Source organism: Indicator indicator, chromosome 2, assembly GCF_027791375.1.
Source record: "Indicator indicator isolate 239-I01 chromosome 2, UM_Iind_1.1, whole genome shotgun sequence".
Lineage (NCBI taxonomy): Eukaryota > Metazoa > Chordata > Aves > Piciformes > Indicatoridae > Indicator > Indicator indicator.
The window spans coordinates 29,561,950-29,578,703 of NC_072011.1; the positions used below are offsets into that span (position 1 = coordinate 29,561,950).

Genomic DNA, 16,754 nt, shown 5'->3' on the forward strand with positions numbered 1-16,754 from the left:
CTTGCCGGCCCGCAGCAACTATGGGGTCGCGGGAGCCGTGCCGTCGGCTGGAGGCGGTGCTCGGTGCCCTCTACGACCTGGGTGGGTGAGCAGAGTCGCGCCACGAACTGGCGGGGGAGCAGGGTGAGGCTGTGCCAGGTCGGGCGCTGTGCCGATGCCGGCGGCACCGTGGCCTTCCCTGGGGCATGGCGAAGTGAGGGGGCCGGGCATGTTCACTCTGAAGCGGCTGATTCGGGGCATGTGCTCTGGCATTCAGGTGAGGAGTCCCGTGTCCGGGATGGTGCGAAGGACAGGGAAGTGATCGCAGGGGAAGCGCCGGCAGAGAAGAGCCTAGGGCCGCAGCCGGCTGCGGGCAGTGGCGGCGGGGCGGCGAGCGGGCGGCGCGGGGCCCGAGACTTCTTCGGAGAGCTGCGGGCCGAGCTGGACGCTGCCTCTGCCACTACCCCGCAGCCCTCAGCCGCGCCGCCGGCTGTGGAGGTCGTCGTGTTCCGCGGGAGGAAGAGGAAAACGCGGCCTAACCCCTCGGCAGGACCCGGGGGTGCCGAGGTAGGGCTGGGCGGTGGGTAGGTGGGTGAGCCCTAGGCCTGCCCTCTCCTGCAGCTCTCTCCTAGCAGGGCCCTTCTTGCAATGGGATACACTCATGTGGTGAATATCTTGCTGGCTGTTTAAAAACCAAACAAGAGACCTGACAGCGAGTAGATACTGGCCTTGGACGTGCTTATCTGGTGTCAGTTAAAACCGAGCAAAGCTGTTTTCATGTTTGGTTTGTCGTTTTTGATTTCTTCTTTTCTATCTCCCTATTCTGCCACCATAAATTGTGAGATGTCTTTCATAATCCCCTCTCCCATGTGTGATTCCTTCCCTCTTACTAATACAGCTGGGATCCTTTGACAGTCATTTTGATGAGGCTGATTCCTGCAAGGAGAAATGAATCTGATTTACAAGTTCCTGTTCAAAACAGAGACAGAGAGTCTTTTAAAACTTTATTTGAATAAAGGGAGAGTCCATGGGACAGTTCCCAAATTGCTGGGAGACGCAGCTCCCCTTTTATCCTAAATTCCCGGCTGTGAATTTCCCTCTCCCTTTCTCCATTGGCTAAGGTACTCAGTCAGGATTCAGTCTTTCCTGAAACGCCTACTACATGGCCCCCCTTCACATGCAGCCCCCCTGCATCATACAATGTATCTTCATTTAAATTAGGTTTTTCACTTCTCTGAGCGGAGAAGTTAATATTCAGTAGTCTATTAAGCCTGCGCTCTGTCCTAAACGTTCAGAAGTTCAGGTTGTGTTCAGTGTCTGTCGTCTTCTGACAGAACCCCTACTGATTCACAGCAAGGTTCAAGGTAGGGTACCTAGCAGAGCCCCTTTGTTGTTTACATACACATTGATAGAGTAAACTGTCTGGTTCCTCCCTTTCTCTTCCAATTCCCTCTTAGACAATTCTTGCTTTGTAAAGACACTGCCTACTCTTAATCCCATCGTTCCCAACAGGTTTACTGGAAGTGCAGGCTGAAGCAGGGCTGGAGGCAGAACTTGAAGATTTGTTCTTTCCCCCCCCCCCCCCGCCCCAGTTTCAGAATGTGTATCGTGTATGGATGGGTATTGTGTATTTGAAACAGTGGTATCCCAACAGAATAAATTGATCTGTAGATAGGACTGCTGATACGTCAAGAAGTGAGGAAAGCAGGAAGCAAAGCCTCTTGACTACTTCTGTGCCATTGTTCTGCAACAAGTATGGATATGACTACATCAGTGGACAAGGGAAGAGCAATGGATGTCGTGTATCTGGATGTTTTCAAGGCCTTTCACACGGTCCCCCACAACAACCTTCTCTCTTAAGTTGGAGAGATACAGATTTGATGGGTAGACTTTTCAGTGAGTAAGGAATTGGCTGGGTGGTCACATCCAGAGGGTGGTGCTCGATAGCTTCATACCCAGACGGAGACCTCTCAGGGGTCTGTGCTGGGACCACTACTGTTTAATGTCTTCATCAGTGATCTAGGCAGTGGGATCATGTGCATTCTCAGCAATTTTGCAGGTGACACCAAGCTGAGTAGTGTGCTTGTTATACCAGAGGGGTGAAATGTCATCCAGAGGGACCTGGAAATGCTAGAGGAGTGGACCCAGGTGACCCTAATGATGTTCAACAAGGCCAAGTGCAACATCCTGCACTTGGGTCAGAATAGTCCTCATTATCAGTACAGGTTGGGGGATGATACATTAGAGAGCAGCCCTGAGGAAAAGGACTTGGGGACACTGGTGGATTAGAAGCTGGACATGAGTGAGCCAACAATCAGACTCATAGAATGGTCTGGATTGGAAGGGACCTCCAAAGGTCATCTAGTCCAATCTCCCCTGCAGTAAGCAGGGGCATCCTCAACTAGATCAGGTTGCCCTGAGCCCTGTCATGCCTCACCTTGAGTATCTCCAGGGATGGAGCCCCAACCGGCTCCCTGGGCAACCTGTTCTGTGATCTTCCCATGCATGGAGGTGAGGATGACAGGTCAGTAGTTCCCAGGGTCCTCCTTTCTACCCTTTTTAAAAATGGGTGTAATGTTTCCTTTCTTCCAGTCTCCAGGGACTTTGGCTGACTGCCAAAACTTTTAAGATATCATGGAGAGTGGCTTGGCAATAGAGTCAGCTAGTTCCCTCAGGACTCTGGGATGCATTTCATCAGGTCCAATGGACTTGTATACCTTCAAGTTCTTCAGATGGTCATGCACCCTGTCTTCACTTACGGTGGGAGGGACTTTGTCTCCCTGGTCTCCATCTTGTGGACCATCAACATGAGGAGAGGGGTTGCCAGTGAAGACTGAGGCAAGAAAGTTGTTGAGAATCTCTGCCTTCTCCTCGTCTGTTGATACAAGTTCCCCACTGTTGCTCATCTCGGGGGGATGCTTTCTTTAGCCTTCCTTTTCTGGTTAATGTACCTGTAGAAGCCTTTCTTGTTTTTCTTTGCATCCCTTGCCAAGTTCAGTTCCAGCTGTGCCTTGTTCTTCTTGACCTCGTCCCTATACAACCACGCAACATCCCTATACTCTTCCCAGGAAGCCTGTTCCTTCTTCCATTTCCTATGTAGTCACAACTTGCCCTTTTGTTTGGCCAGCAGGTCACAGCTCAGCCGTGGTGGTCTCTTACCTTCCTTGCCCAGTTTCCTACATGTGAGGATTGAGATCTTCTGTGCTCTATAGAATGCATCCTTAAAGATCTGCCAGCTCTATTCTGCTCCCTTGTTCCTGAGGGCTGTTTCCCAGTGTCCTATTTACTAACTCCTTGAAGAGCTGGAATTTTGCTTTCCTAAAATTTAGAGTCCTGACCATGCTTCTCATGGGCTTCATATCCCTTAGGACAGTGAACTGCACTAGTGCATGATCACTGCATCCCAGGCTGCCTTCGACTTTGACATCCCTGATGACTTCACTTGCACTTGTGACCAACAGGTCCAGTTACACATCCCCTCGTGTAAGGCTGTTAATTTCTTGTCTTAAGAAGTTGTCATCTAGGTGCTCCAGGAGCCTCCTGGGTTATCTACAGCTAGCCATGCTACTTTTCCAACAGATGTTGGGGTGGTTAAAATCCCCCAGCAGGATGAGAGCCTGTGATTGTGATGTCTCCTCCAGTTGGAGTAAGAAGGCTTCATCAATAGGCTCCACTTGATCAGGTGGCCTGTAGTAGACTCCTGCCACAAACGTCCCTTTGTTGTCCCAATCCCTAATTCCTCCCCACAAGCTTTCGACCTGCTCATGGCTATTCTTTAGTGACAACTCTTCATGTTCTATCCACTTCTTTACATAGAGGGCAACACCTCCACCCCTTCTTCCTGTCCTGTCCCTTCTGAACAGCTTGTAGCCATTGATAGCCACACTCCAGTCATAGGATTCATCCCACCAAGCTTCCGTAATTGCCGCTTCGTCATAGCTTTCCTGTAGCAGGGTAGCTTCCAACTCCTCCTGTTTGTTGCCCATGCTGCATGCCTTGGTGTAGAGGCACTCCTGTTTGTTGCCCATGCTGCATGCCTTGGTGTAGAGGCACTTCAGCTGGGCTGCCGGCCATGTCACCTTCTTAGAGGGGCACCCCATTGTTCACCCAGGGCATTTCGTGGCAGTTATCTTCCTGTAAATCCAGGTAGTAAAGCTAGAAAAAGATACCGCTGGAAAGCTGTATGCTGTTCCCTGCAACCTGTTTTACACTTAGCTGTTTTCCAAAAATTTATCAGCATTTAAACTGATACTGCCTGTTATGTTAATTGGAAATGCTTTGTTTTGTTTGTAGACCAAAATAGTGGATGAAGGAAAAAATGCGAATGAACAAGAATTTAACTTTGAAAAAGTAAGTCAGCAGGACCTATCTAATCTCATATTTTAGTGTGCAGGTATGTGTATTTATATCCTTAGGAAAGCTACTGTGGGGTTGATGGGAAACACTTCCAGAAAAAGTCCTTAGGATTTCCTAACAGGTAATGTTGGTTGCATGCTGTGGCAAGGGAGGAGCATGCTGGCTGTTGTCAACTGCTTTGTATGAGGAGAGGCGTGTTACAATTTTGTGGTTTTTCTGATCTTCCAATGAGAATTTGAGGAGGATCCACCTCAACAGGAAGAAAAATTTTACTGTAACGGTCACAGGGTGCTGGAACAGGCTCCTGTGATCTTTTGATCGATGTATTTCATCTGTGTAAAGCTATGCAAATACCCATAATGTTTATCATAGCTTTTTCAGGCCTATGGTGTTAATCTCGGATTTCTGATCTTATGTGGGAGGGGTAAAAAGGTGTACTAGCATCTGTTTTTCAAACAGCAGGTGACTTTTCTCATTTATCTTTCCCCCCCTCTTTTTTTTTCCTTTTCTTATCTGCTATTATAGGAGTATAACTAGCCTAGGCCTTCTTAGATACTGACTTGTTTACAGATCTGTGCAGGTTGTTTTATATGCCTGATCTCTGCTCAGGGACCTGCTGTGACCCAGTCAAATCTGTCAGTGGAGATTCTGTGTGGTGCTCTGTACTGCTGAGATTTTACCACTGACTTTAAAGAGATTATGATTTCACCACTGTTTTTGCCAGAGTACTGCATAGTGTCAGCTCTATCTGTGTGTGTGTACTCAAACCATTCTGCCATCTGCCCATATGTGATTCTCACTCCTGCTTTGCTCACTCATGCTCTGCAGGAAAGGAATGAGGACACTTTGTAAATGCTGAGTGCTGTGGGTGCAGCACAACGTGATTCACTTTTATATGGATGAGATCCAATCCATGTATTGTTCCATGTGAAATAAAAAGAACTAAGACTTGTCCAACAGTGCTCACCATCCAGAGATTAGATGGACAGTAGTTAACTGTTCTGCAGCATAGCTCCAAAATCAGTTTTATTTTATAGCACGCTGATTTTTAGGTATTAGCCAGGATTTGCTGTAGTCATTATTTTACAACAAGTTGGATAAATTATGAAATGCTGGCAATTTTCTTTAATGTTCTAGGCTCGTCTGGAAGTGCACAAGTTTGGAATCACTGGCTACAAGAAGCAGGACCAACGTATATGGGAACAGGAGCGTGCTATCATGCTGGGAGCCAAGGTAATTGTCACTTGATTTGTGCTAGGTGGTCAGCCAGCTGTTGCAGTGCAGGAGAATAGTAAAAACCACGCGGGGGTTTCAGTGCTTCTTTTTTAAAACACAAAAGCTCCTGCCCTGGCTGTATGTGGAAGCCTTGTAGGACTGATGCAGAGCATAAGCATCCCTCCCTACTGGCATCACCAAGAAAGATGTAGTTTCTCTGTCTACCTTACATCCCAGAAGTCCCTTCCTCTCACCCAAAAGAAAATAAGCCATTTCTAGTGCTTCCATACCACCACTTTGAAAAATGTTGTCCATGCAAGTGTGTAAATATTTTTTGCAGCAAATTGAAAATTTCATCAGTGGTATCCCTCCCAATTTTTATTGCAGCCCCCTAAAAAGGAACATGTGAACTACAAGACTTACCAAGAGAAAATGAAAGAGAAAAAAACAATGGAGGATGATGATAAAAGAAAGGTTTGTGTGCAATTTTCTGTATAAAAATGCAGCAAGTAAGAGCTAGCCCAAGAGCCTGACAGATAATGCCTCAGGCAGAGGAGTGTCCAAGCTTGACACTCTCTGCTCCTCGTGGAATGAACTCTTGGCTCCAGCAATCTCCCATCTGTAAAAGCTGGTCGTGTGTAGTACGAAGGGCACAGAGTTAGGCTTGTGGTGGGTTTCACTGCCTTATCCTCTGAGGTGGATAGATTGATGATACAAAATGAGCAGGTTGGGTTTTTTTCTTGCCTGTGAAGAGATTAAAAAATGACCAATTAAAGTTGCATGTTGTCTAACCCCAGAGATGGATCATCAGCTACTTTTATATCAGCACAATTCCATCTAGGATCTTGCTCATTATTTAAAGCAAGGGTGAGGTGTCTGTTGCATCCATTCATCTGGCTCCAAGCCTCCCTATAGAGTCAGCTTATGTAGGTGGGAGCAGGCTGTGGGCAAGTATTTGCTCTGTGACCCTGTTTCCTGCCGCCCTCTTTCCCAGGAGACCTACTTCTCCTCTGTCATGTGGCTCAAAGTGCATCCAGTGCATGACCAGACAGGACCAAACCCTGTTATTTGATAAGTATGCTCAATGAGGCAACCAGGCACACCTGCCAGGTAGCAAGTTCATTTTTTAACCCAGGGATCTGTCACATGCCCAGGATGCAAGCCTCTCTCCTCATGTGGCTGGATTTGTGCTTCCTCACATGGCAGGTGCAGCATGTTGGTCATGAGAGGGCCATACTTCCCATAAGGTGACAGGAAGGGCTCTGGGCATTCCTAGCAGTGCCTCTGTAACATGTTGCTTCTCTTGGCCCATCAGAAGGTCTCCCAATCTGCTATATATGCTTGCTCTCCCATGAAGCAATCTGTTTTGTGTGCAGGTGGTTATTTAGCCAAGATGCTCTGTTCCATTTCCATTAAAATATGTATCTTTAAAAATAGGAACATAAAGGTGATTCTCTTAAGAAGAAGAAGAAAGAACAGGAGAGGTGAGCTGCTTTTAACATGGTTAAAATTGACTTGCTTTTGTACATCCTTCCCAGTGTATTTCCCCTGTGTAACTGTGTATTCTTATACCAAAATCATGCAGATCACAGTAGAAGAATTTTCTTCAACTGCAGAAGAGCTCAGTCACAAAATGATGATGTTGCTCTGTGTCTAGTGGTTTCAGAAGCTTTAGTTACAATCCTTAACTGAAAATATGTTAGTTCTGCCCCAGTATGTCTAAGACAGCAGCTGGAGGTGAGATGGATAGAAATTCCTGTGTGCAGACCCAGGATATAAATGCCACTGACTCAGAGCATTTGTCCTGAGAAATTTCTGCAAAACACAAGCTACAGTAAACAGAGGCTTGAAAGGCAAAGTGGCGTTCTTCATCAGTTGTAACAGTGTGAGAGCTGAAATCCCCCTCCCACACCGACAATAACCAGGCTAGCTCAGTCTGGAAGCAAATGAAAGCTGTATTTACAAGCAAATCTACAATCTATGATGAAATGCAATGAATATGTACAAATACACACTACTCACAACATTTACAAATATGTACAATCAACAGAAAAGCACAACCAAAACCCCTTTGCTTGCCCCAAGGGGCCTCCCCCCCAGCCAGAAGGAACTCCCCCGAGTCCCCCCTGGCAGAAGGCAGAGAGTCAAGAAGCAGAGAAGCTGTTAGACTTAGCTTGTCAAGGTCAGTGTGTTATCTTCAGCCAGAAAAAAAGCAGCAGCAGACAGAAGCCCAGCAAGCAAGCTGAGAACTGCTCAACTCCCCAACCTTGTTTTGAGTAGAGATTCTTAAACATTTCTACCTCTCCAATGGAAGTGTTTAGAATAATCATTTTGCTTTCTTACATCCAATAGTGATTTATTTACATTCTTTCACTGCTCAAACTTTGTGAAGAAAAATTAAAAAGACAGTCTTAAATCCATCACATCAGTATAGCAGGTTCACTGAAAGGTGCTCTGTCTTTTTTCTCTATCTAAAAACTTTTCATGTTTCTAAACTTTTTAAAATATAAATCATTCTGTAGTATGCTGAAATTCTGAATGGCTATGCAGGTAACAAATGTTCGTTACCTACTATGATTTTTATATTGCATAATACCTAACACGGATTGCATAAATAGGTGACATTTTTCACCATACTGAGAGTTTTCATGTTTCTGCTGATTCTCTTAATTGTTTGTTTGTTTGCTTTTACCTCTTCCTATTTCAGGAAATTCAAGAGGAAGAAATCAGTGCCTAGCATTTGGCCTGCAGGACAAGTTGGAAAATTCAGAGATGGAACCTTGATTCTGCAAAGCAATGATATAAAGAAAATTAAATCATCTAAAGTTATCAAATGAACTTATGATACAGTGAAATGGACAATACACATAACATGGAATTTATGTTGCTACCAACACAGACTGATGGAACCTCCTTCCTTCCCACCATATTCTATTTTTTTTACATCATTTGTTATTGCAGGAATTTCTGTATTCCATTCTGTCTTGGGAAGAATATAAGAATTTAACGTTTTTATAAATAAAATTAGACTTTTATTAAGAATGCTACATAGATTATTGTTATTAGGCAATACATGCTAAAAAAAAAAGCTAGAATCAGCTTAGCGGCCACATGGTCTAAAAGATAGGACTCTCTGCTTTTATCTGGAAGGAATATGAAAATAGCAATACCTTACTTGCTCTGAACCAGAAACATTTATCAGGCATACACTTGTTTCTGTATTGTTATGAATTGTTAGTGAATAGGGAAATAGCACAACAGTTTTCCCGTCCAGCAAAACCTCTTCAGGTTTCAAAATTACCTGCTTTGGAAGGAAATTTTTTTTTCTGAAGTTTCATCTCATGTAAGAGTAACAGACTCAACTTGTATATCTCACCTCCAGCTGCTGTCTTAGACATACGGGGCAGGAGTAACATAACTGCATTCTACCTCAAGCTAAAGAAACTTGAATATTTTAGGAGGAGGCAAAAATCAGGTTAACTGTTAAATAATAGGGAAAGAAGTTCATGCTGTGGTTACCTGTAGCTTGCTTGAACAGGTCTGGCAGTGAATGTAAAGCAGGTGTGTATTAACAGGAAAACAGCCCTTACTGGAGAAACTCTTTCCAGGTCTATTAGTAAAATTCAGTGTACAGGCTGAGGAAATGAAGCACACTTCCTGCCTGCCACCTGGGAGCCTGAGTAAGGTGGTCTCTAACCTGACCAGACAGCAAGGTCTGTGTCAGTTTACAGCTTGCAGCAAGGCCAGTAGCACAGCCCTCTCCCACAACAGCAGCATTGGAGGCTGCCCCCTTCACAGAACAGGGAAGTATTCTGGAGTTGGGAGAGCCACACCACGGAAAGGGATGCTTTCCCCTACACCTTCACCTTAATTTCAGACCTTAGAGAAGTGTCCTGCCAGCACAGAGGACTAAGGGAAGGGATAGGGCCTGCAGGGAAGGAGCTGAGTAAAAAGCAGAAGGGAGTGTTTCTGGAGCCATCTGGGAGGAGGAAGGGTGTGCAGAGCTGGATTGCTAAATACTGTTATCACATTTCATAATTGCATAATTTAATTCTTATGATTCAGTATTGGTTGCAGATTCAAACCAGAATTAACAATCCTACCTAGTTACAGACTTGCAGAAATGTCAAGTAGCAATGGCGTGTGAAGGTGTAGTCACTAAGCAGAATTGAATACAGAGCATCAAGACTTGTTGAGGCAACAGCTGGGCTTTGGATGTTGTGTTCTGTGGGAGTATCATGTCCTCACTCAGCTTGAGTAGTTCAAAGGGTTCAATTTCCCCTTCCACAGCTGCTAAAAGCTATCTGGGAGTGAAACTTGGTCAGAATGTAGTGTCTGCTTTTGCAGTCCTGGTCTCGCACTGTAAGTGCTCTTAAAGAAGAGTTTAAAAAAACTCAGTTCTTAAGAACTTGTAAACTAAAATGCCAAGCTGACAGTAGAACATGAAAGCTTGGGGCAAAAGATGCCAAAGGCTTATTCAGAAATGTACATTTTCTCATTTATTTAACATTGGTGTGTATGCATTTTGAAAGGTTTCTATTACGAGGTAACAGGTTGTACCTTTATATCAAATCCCTAAGGTGATTTGAGTTGGCCATGCTACATCCTTGTAGGATGCTGCTCTCAGTTAAGCATGGTACCTTCAGTCCTATTTTGTTGCTAGATTCATTAACAAAAATGGTAACATCAACATCTGGCAAACAACTGTGGAGAACCTATTATGCACCTAATGTTTCTCTGGACTATTGTATGTTATTAATTAGGGGAGTATCTTAAGTGTACATTCAGGCAGCTGTGTTGCTTTTGGAGCATTTACTAATACAGAAAGCCAGTGTTGACTGAGTAACTGATTGATTGTGGGCAAGGGAGAGCGGGGACCATCTTATTTTGTCCTCTATCTGCAGCTGAGTGGAGGAATGAGGGATAAAGGAAGAATGCAGGGATTTCTCATTATCTGCTCTCTTTTGCATGTCTTTTCCTGTGACAGTTAGCTTTATTCGCATTTCCCCATATGCTAAAACTATTGTGATTATATTTCCTCCCAGTCAAAGCCTTTGCTATGAACAAGTTGGTGCCAAGCTGTTGTCTCTTGCAGGGATAGAAAAAAATAAAAAAGCCCATGATGGATGGTGTCTCAACACTGCTGTCTGTTCTTGCTCTTGGTTGTATTGGCTGAGTTCCTGTTTCTTACCCTGGCACTGCTGTTAGCGTGTCAGCATGCTTTATTTTGCCTTTTATTTAAAGAGACGATTATGAAGGTTGCATAGCTTCAATGGGTGCCTTTTTACTGGGGCTGAGTGTGCTGCCTCTGTAACTTTGCTCAGTCCATCACAAGGTGTAGAGGTGTGCAGCTTCAAGATTTTAAAGCATCTCACAAAGTTTTGTCTTCACTGCTTTGACAGGCCCATCTGTTTTTTTTATACTTGCCCAAAGGCCTTTGTTACTGGACCCTACTGGTGTCACAGTTATTTCCAGGCTCGGTTTGCTTCATTGTCAGAAATTCCTGGAGAGTGGGAAATCACCCAAAGTGCCAAAGATGGATTGGAGCTAAATAGCACATCCCCAGGTACTATAACCAACAGGAGCCAGAGCTAATGGAGTGCTGATGTGAGGTGTTTCGTGCTGCTGAATCCAGCACAGATGGTTGCTGTGAGGGAGGACTCTTGGCTTTCTCCAACTACAGGATTATTCTTGACTATAGTAACAAAGCAGGTAACAAAAGAGTTAGGGGTGTGTGTCCTGTGTAAGGCCTTGTCTGTATTACGACAATATTTTTTAAAAACAATAATTTATAGTAATAAATAGGATACTGATGCTGAATTTGTTGGCAATGTTATAAGAATTTATTTAGAAACTGTTAAACAGCATAAACTCACATGTCAGGTCTTCCAAAAGGGTAATAATAAAATAATATTACTACACAAAGTTTTAGTGGGACCAAAAGACAAAAAGCAGTTTGTTTCCAAGTCAAAAAATACAAATGCTTGCTACAGGTACAAAATTACAAAAAGTTTGTATTTTCTTTTTGATCTGGTGATAGACACAGCAGAGACGTATATCTCACCAGCTCCAAACTCATATAAGCTATGAGAAGTGAGGATAAAGGAAAAAAAATGTTATGGGTAAGAAGAAAACACAGTAACAACTTTTCATCTTTCATTTAACCAGAAGTGAACACCATTAGCTTAGTCCTTTGCACGTTTTTGGTTGCCAACATTTAAATTAGTGTTATTCATGCTTCATCTAACAATCGGAAGTAACAGCAGGTTTACCTCATGCATTTATTTTTTAACATTCATCACATAATGTCTTCTCACTGTGCTACCTATAAAGGTTAGTGTTTTTATTGACAACATTTATGGGAAGTGGAGGATGAAGAAATGCAATTGGGATCCAGGAATAGTTCTGTCTACTGCTTCACAGGAAAACACTAGAAGTCCTCCAATTAGCATAAAAAATAATTTTGTAATTAATTCTGCATGGATCCATTTGCAATAACAAAAAAGTCACTTAACAGAAGGGGGAAATGCTGCCAAGTGCCTCTGTTGGTAAAACGCACACCAGTCTCCTGTATTGTGCAAAGAATCAGGAGCCCTGCACCTCTTTTCTCTGGGGCTTGCATATGGGCTTCTGGATGTAAGAAGACCAAGTGCGTCTTACTTGGGATCAACTTGTGCTTCAGGCTGTTGCTCTAGCCAGTGTGTGCAGCATTTGGTAGTGCTGGGCAGAGGAATTGCCAGAAATGTTGTCAGTAAAAACTAAAAGCAGCTCACTTGGGGAAAAAAAAAATCCCAAAAAACTCCCCAACCCCTCCCCCCCCCCAAAAAAAAAACAAACAAACCCACCAAACTTTCCATCCTTGTTTGGTAATTTTCAGTGACAAGTATCATAGAATCACAGAATCAACCAGGTTGGAAGAGACCCCAGGATCACCCAGTGCAACCTATCCTTTATGTTTGCAAAGTGGTTGATTTGTTACCATAACCAATTGAAGGACATCAAACTGTAAACTCCCTTCCAAAGCTGATCTACCCAAGATGCTTCGTGTTTTCGTGTTACCTTGCTCTGTTCAAAGGTGAATTCTTGACTTTGTATTTAAGCAGGATACTACAAAGCTAGTAAGGCCCAAGTCAAACAACTGTTTTTCAACATCTTTCTGTAAGCAAAGGATGTACTAGATGGTACTGGAGAGCTGCTGTTAGCAGGTTGTTGGTACTTTGCATCAGTTCTCACAGGAATGGATAATCTGAACTGTGGTCCAAAAATGTGCTACCTCTTGTTGGCAGTTGCAAACACACTGTTTTTCGTATGGTGGTAGCAGCAAGTCAGCCTTGAACTCATCTCTCTCTTACTGTGTTTAAGATATATTATGTAAGAAAGAGGGGAAAAAAAGCATCTCATTTCTTCTTCCTCTAGAACAACGCAGAAATCTGAATATAGGGTGCTCTCTGCCAGCTTTACTAACCACACTTTGGAAAACAAAAACCCAAACAAGGAAATAAAAACAAAAGGCTTACACAGCACCATGACAGAACTCTTATCACTGGCCAAGAACAAACCATGGCAATACGCTATCATGGCATTATTTACAACATGGTGGAACATTGTGCATATATAAATTACATGTAATACTTTTCCTCCTAAGCTCTGATCTATGTAAGCTAATGCTTATTTATTTTGTTCAGTCTAACATATTTTCATCTATGTAGCTTAACTGAATAGGCATGTACATGAGGTGACAATGCTGTTTGCCTATTTTTCCATGATTTTACAAGCAAGATTTCTTTCCAAATTACATACATACATTAGAGTATGCTACCGTCCTCACTGACATTTATTTTATAGAACATAGCTTTCCACATCAGAAGTGGAAATTGTAGCAGAGCACTGCACACCTTGGGAAGTTTGACAGCGCTCCTGATGGCACACTTCTCTGTGTTCCCTCTAAACTTCATAGGGAAATTTGCAGAGGAAAGAGCCGGGAAGAAGGTTCACAAAACCTAAGGTTGGGCTTCACAGGGCTAGATGAAAACCAAGTTCCTTGTTGCTCTGTAGGACAGACAGTTTACCCACTGTATTTTTAGCAGTTGTGCAGAAGCTGTAAATTGGTGTATGCAGAAGCCAAGCTTTATTATGTTTCTTAGAGGAGAGGTTGGTTGGTTGTTTTTTAAAACATTAAGTCAGTTTACGGCTACCTTGTGTGGACTGTGTACCATAGCAGATGGGATTCATCCCACTGCAAAAGGCTCTGCTCTCCTGCTTAAAAGGAGCAGCCTGACCTCTAGGAGTAGAAGAGTTCCATGAAAGGCAGCTCTGTGTGGGTCCACATGCCAGAGGAGCTTGGAGTCCCAGAGAGCTGTACAAACACCCTAAGGAATCAAAAGGAAGCAAGAGCATCCAAAGCAGTCCCCTTGGGTATCTATCTTGAGCCTCTGTGTTTCTCCCTGGATGGTCAGCAACAGTTTCTGTCAGGGCCATAGTACTAATTTCTGACTCACTCCTAAAGAAGGGATTTGCAGAAAACAAAAGCTCAGTGTACATGCAAACTGATGGGTTTATAAGTTTATATGGAGATGGACCTCAGGGGGGTTACTTGCAGAGAAGCAAACTACTTCCAGCCTGAGCAGAGAAGTGGAGGTGCCCCACATCTCCCCACATGATGCTCTTCTGCAAAGGAAAAATTGTGCTCTGCGTGTGTTCAGTTGGTCCCTGTCTGCATAAATATTAATGTGTAGAGTAGTCAGTTTCCTAGCATAATACTAACTACTTAAGCATTATTTCTGTTAATCAAACTATCAAAATGTACCCAGCTGAAGTCATGAGACTACACTCTATCAGGGTAATTGGTTTATTGCTATGGGCCATGCCAAACCCAAACCCTTGAATGTATATACAACCAACACATACAATCACTTTGTTTAGTTTTTGACCTAGGCAAAATTTGTCTTACTAATGCAGACTGCCTACTTCTAACTGTATTCCTTTTCTTTTATTTGCTTTTTCATTGGGTTAAAAGGAGACCGTAATGGTAGCTAGTCTGTATCCTACTCATATTAGAATGTGTAGATGATAACAAACAAGCTTCTCTACAGCTCTGGAGCATGTCCTAACCTACTGGCCATATTTGTATTAGAAAGCAGTAACCTCTATCACTCACTGTGTTCTCCCCAAGGTATAATACACCTGGAACCAATACCAAAGCAACTCTGAAAACCAGAACCGAGTACTGCAAATACTTCTAAAACCCATTCAGAATTAAATTTAAACATCTGGCAGTTGTTAAAGATTGGAAAATTGTAAATTCATTTGAGTTTCCTTCACAGAAGCTGGGAGTAAAGACAAAAGTTCAGTTCCAAAACAAACAACACCCTTTTGTTTTTAATATAACAAGTGAAAGTGGAGTGCCTTCAGTACTAAAATTATCATGGGACACTTCCCAATATAAAATATGATGTGCAACTTATGTACAGCATTCCCATACACTGCACTGACTGGCAATACTCAAAGCCAATCCTACGATTACAACTGTTAGACTCATAGAAGAGCACACTCAAGGAAATTCAGGGTCCAGTAGCGTTCTGGCTGAGGTAGGTTAAAACAGACCCGCTAATTAGAAAAACCTGCACAAGTTTATATAGTATGAAAAGAAACCAAAAATTATAACACAGGTGGGCTCTGCTGTTCTTTAAGAAACCAAGATGAGTGTAGCACAGTTATTCCAATGTCCACAAGTTTACTAATGCAATCCATTCCACACTTTGAAGAAAGTACTCTTGCTTTTCCACTTAAAAGTTCACATTGTTTTTTCCCATTGTTAGTTATATTTCCTATTTCCATCTTGACATGAAGGTGCACTGCTTCTGCAGGAGATGTGGGCTACAGGATGCTTGCTTGGTGACAGGAAGCATGATGGTAGACAGCTTTTTGTCTGTGCAATAGCCCAGGACTGTTTCATTCTGGTCTGCTTCCCCCTTCCCACAACAGCTGCAAGGTGGGAGGCTCCCAGGGAGGATCCTATCCACTCTGCCACAGGGTAGCCTTGCCATTGCTCACCTCTATCTGAGTGATCTATTTCAGCCAGAGACCAGAAGTGGACCTGCAGCAGGATGCTTGGGGGATGACAGGCTACCTGAAGGCAGGCTTGTGCCGTTTGACATATGGCTATAGTTTAATGCAAGGCAATCAGCTGAATTTTGGTTAGGATACTTGTTTTCAGGTTTAATAATTACATCTGATAACAGTATGCATACATGTATACATAATAATTACATCAGCCAACAGTATGCATACATGTATACATATGCTTGGAGAGGAAAAGTTGTGTAAGCAGCAAGATTTTTTAAAAAACCCAAAACTACATCAATGGGATTTAAGACTCTGTAATTTTCTTGTTTGATAGCACCATGCTTATGTAGGATTTAGAGTGACAGTCTGAGATGTTGTGGGCTCACAATCTGCTGCATCTTGTCCTTGCACATTGCTGCTATGCACGCACACACGCTTGCATATGGTAACTGCGTTCACAGGAAAAGAAGCACACACCGTGTTTTCTGACGGCACCAAGCCAGTACCAGTGCCACAGCTGTGGGAAAAGCTCCCTGTCAGTCAGACTTCAGTTCTCACGGGCAGCACCTGAAACAGCTCCTTGTTCTCATGGGAAATGCCAGACAAAGCCAAATCTTGCAAAAGATTTATGTCCCAATTGAGAAAAATTCTTGGGGACAGATTTAACATTAATGCTAAGAATCTCTCTTGCTCAAGTGCTTCATTAGGATCAAGATATTAATTAGCTCACACTAATCTAATACAAAATTAAGGCTTTTGATCTCAAAGCCACATTGGAACTACAGTTGCCCAGGGCTTATCAGGATCAAGGCTGGAAAGCACCATTTCTCTGTATGGGATACTTTGCATGTGCCATATCTAAATAAATGTTTTATCAATTCAATTCAAAGGGATATTCCCTGCACTGTTTTTGAAGAGCTGTGCTGATTGCCACAATCAGATCTTCCATATGTGATAGTCTCCACCATCAAACCTAAATAACAAGCACTAAAATGAATCAAGGATATTTTTCTCTCTACTCTTTGTATCTGAATTCTGCATATATCATCGTGTTAGCAGTGACTAGAAACCAACCTTATTCTTGTTGCAGATAATAAGTTCTGCCACTGAACTCTAGGGGAACTTTACCCTATAGCTTA

General features: G+C 43.2%; 1 protein-coding gene across 1 annotated transcript; it reads left to right on the plus strand.

Moving 5' to 3' along the window:
• Positions 1-20: 20 nt before the first annotated feature.
• C2H1orf131 (chromosome 2 C1orf131 homolog) lies at positions 21-8,532 on the plus strand. The gene is made up of 8 exons (XM_054393236.1): positions 21-81; positions 257-538; positions 2,369-2,389; positions 4,283-4,329; positions 5,473-5,568; positions 5,938-6,024; positions 6,988-7,034; positions 8,258-8,532. Exons 1-8 carry the CDS (start codon positions 21-23, stop codon positions 8,385-8,387), a joined length of 771 nt encoding a protein of 256 aa, XP_054249211.1. The 3' UTR covers positions 8,388-8,532.
• Positions 8,533-16,754: the final 8,222 nt, after the last annotated feature.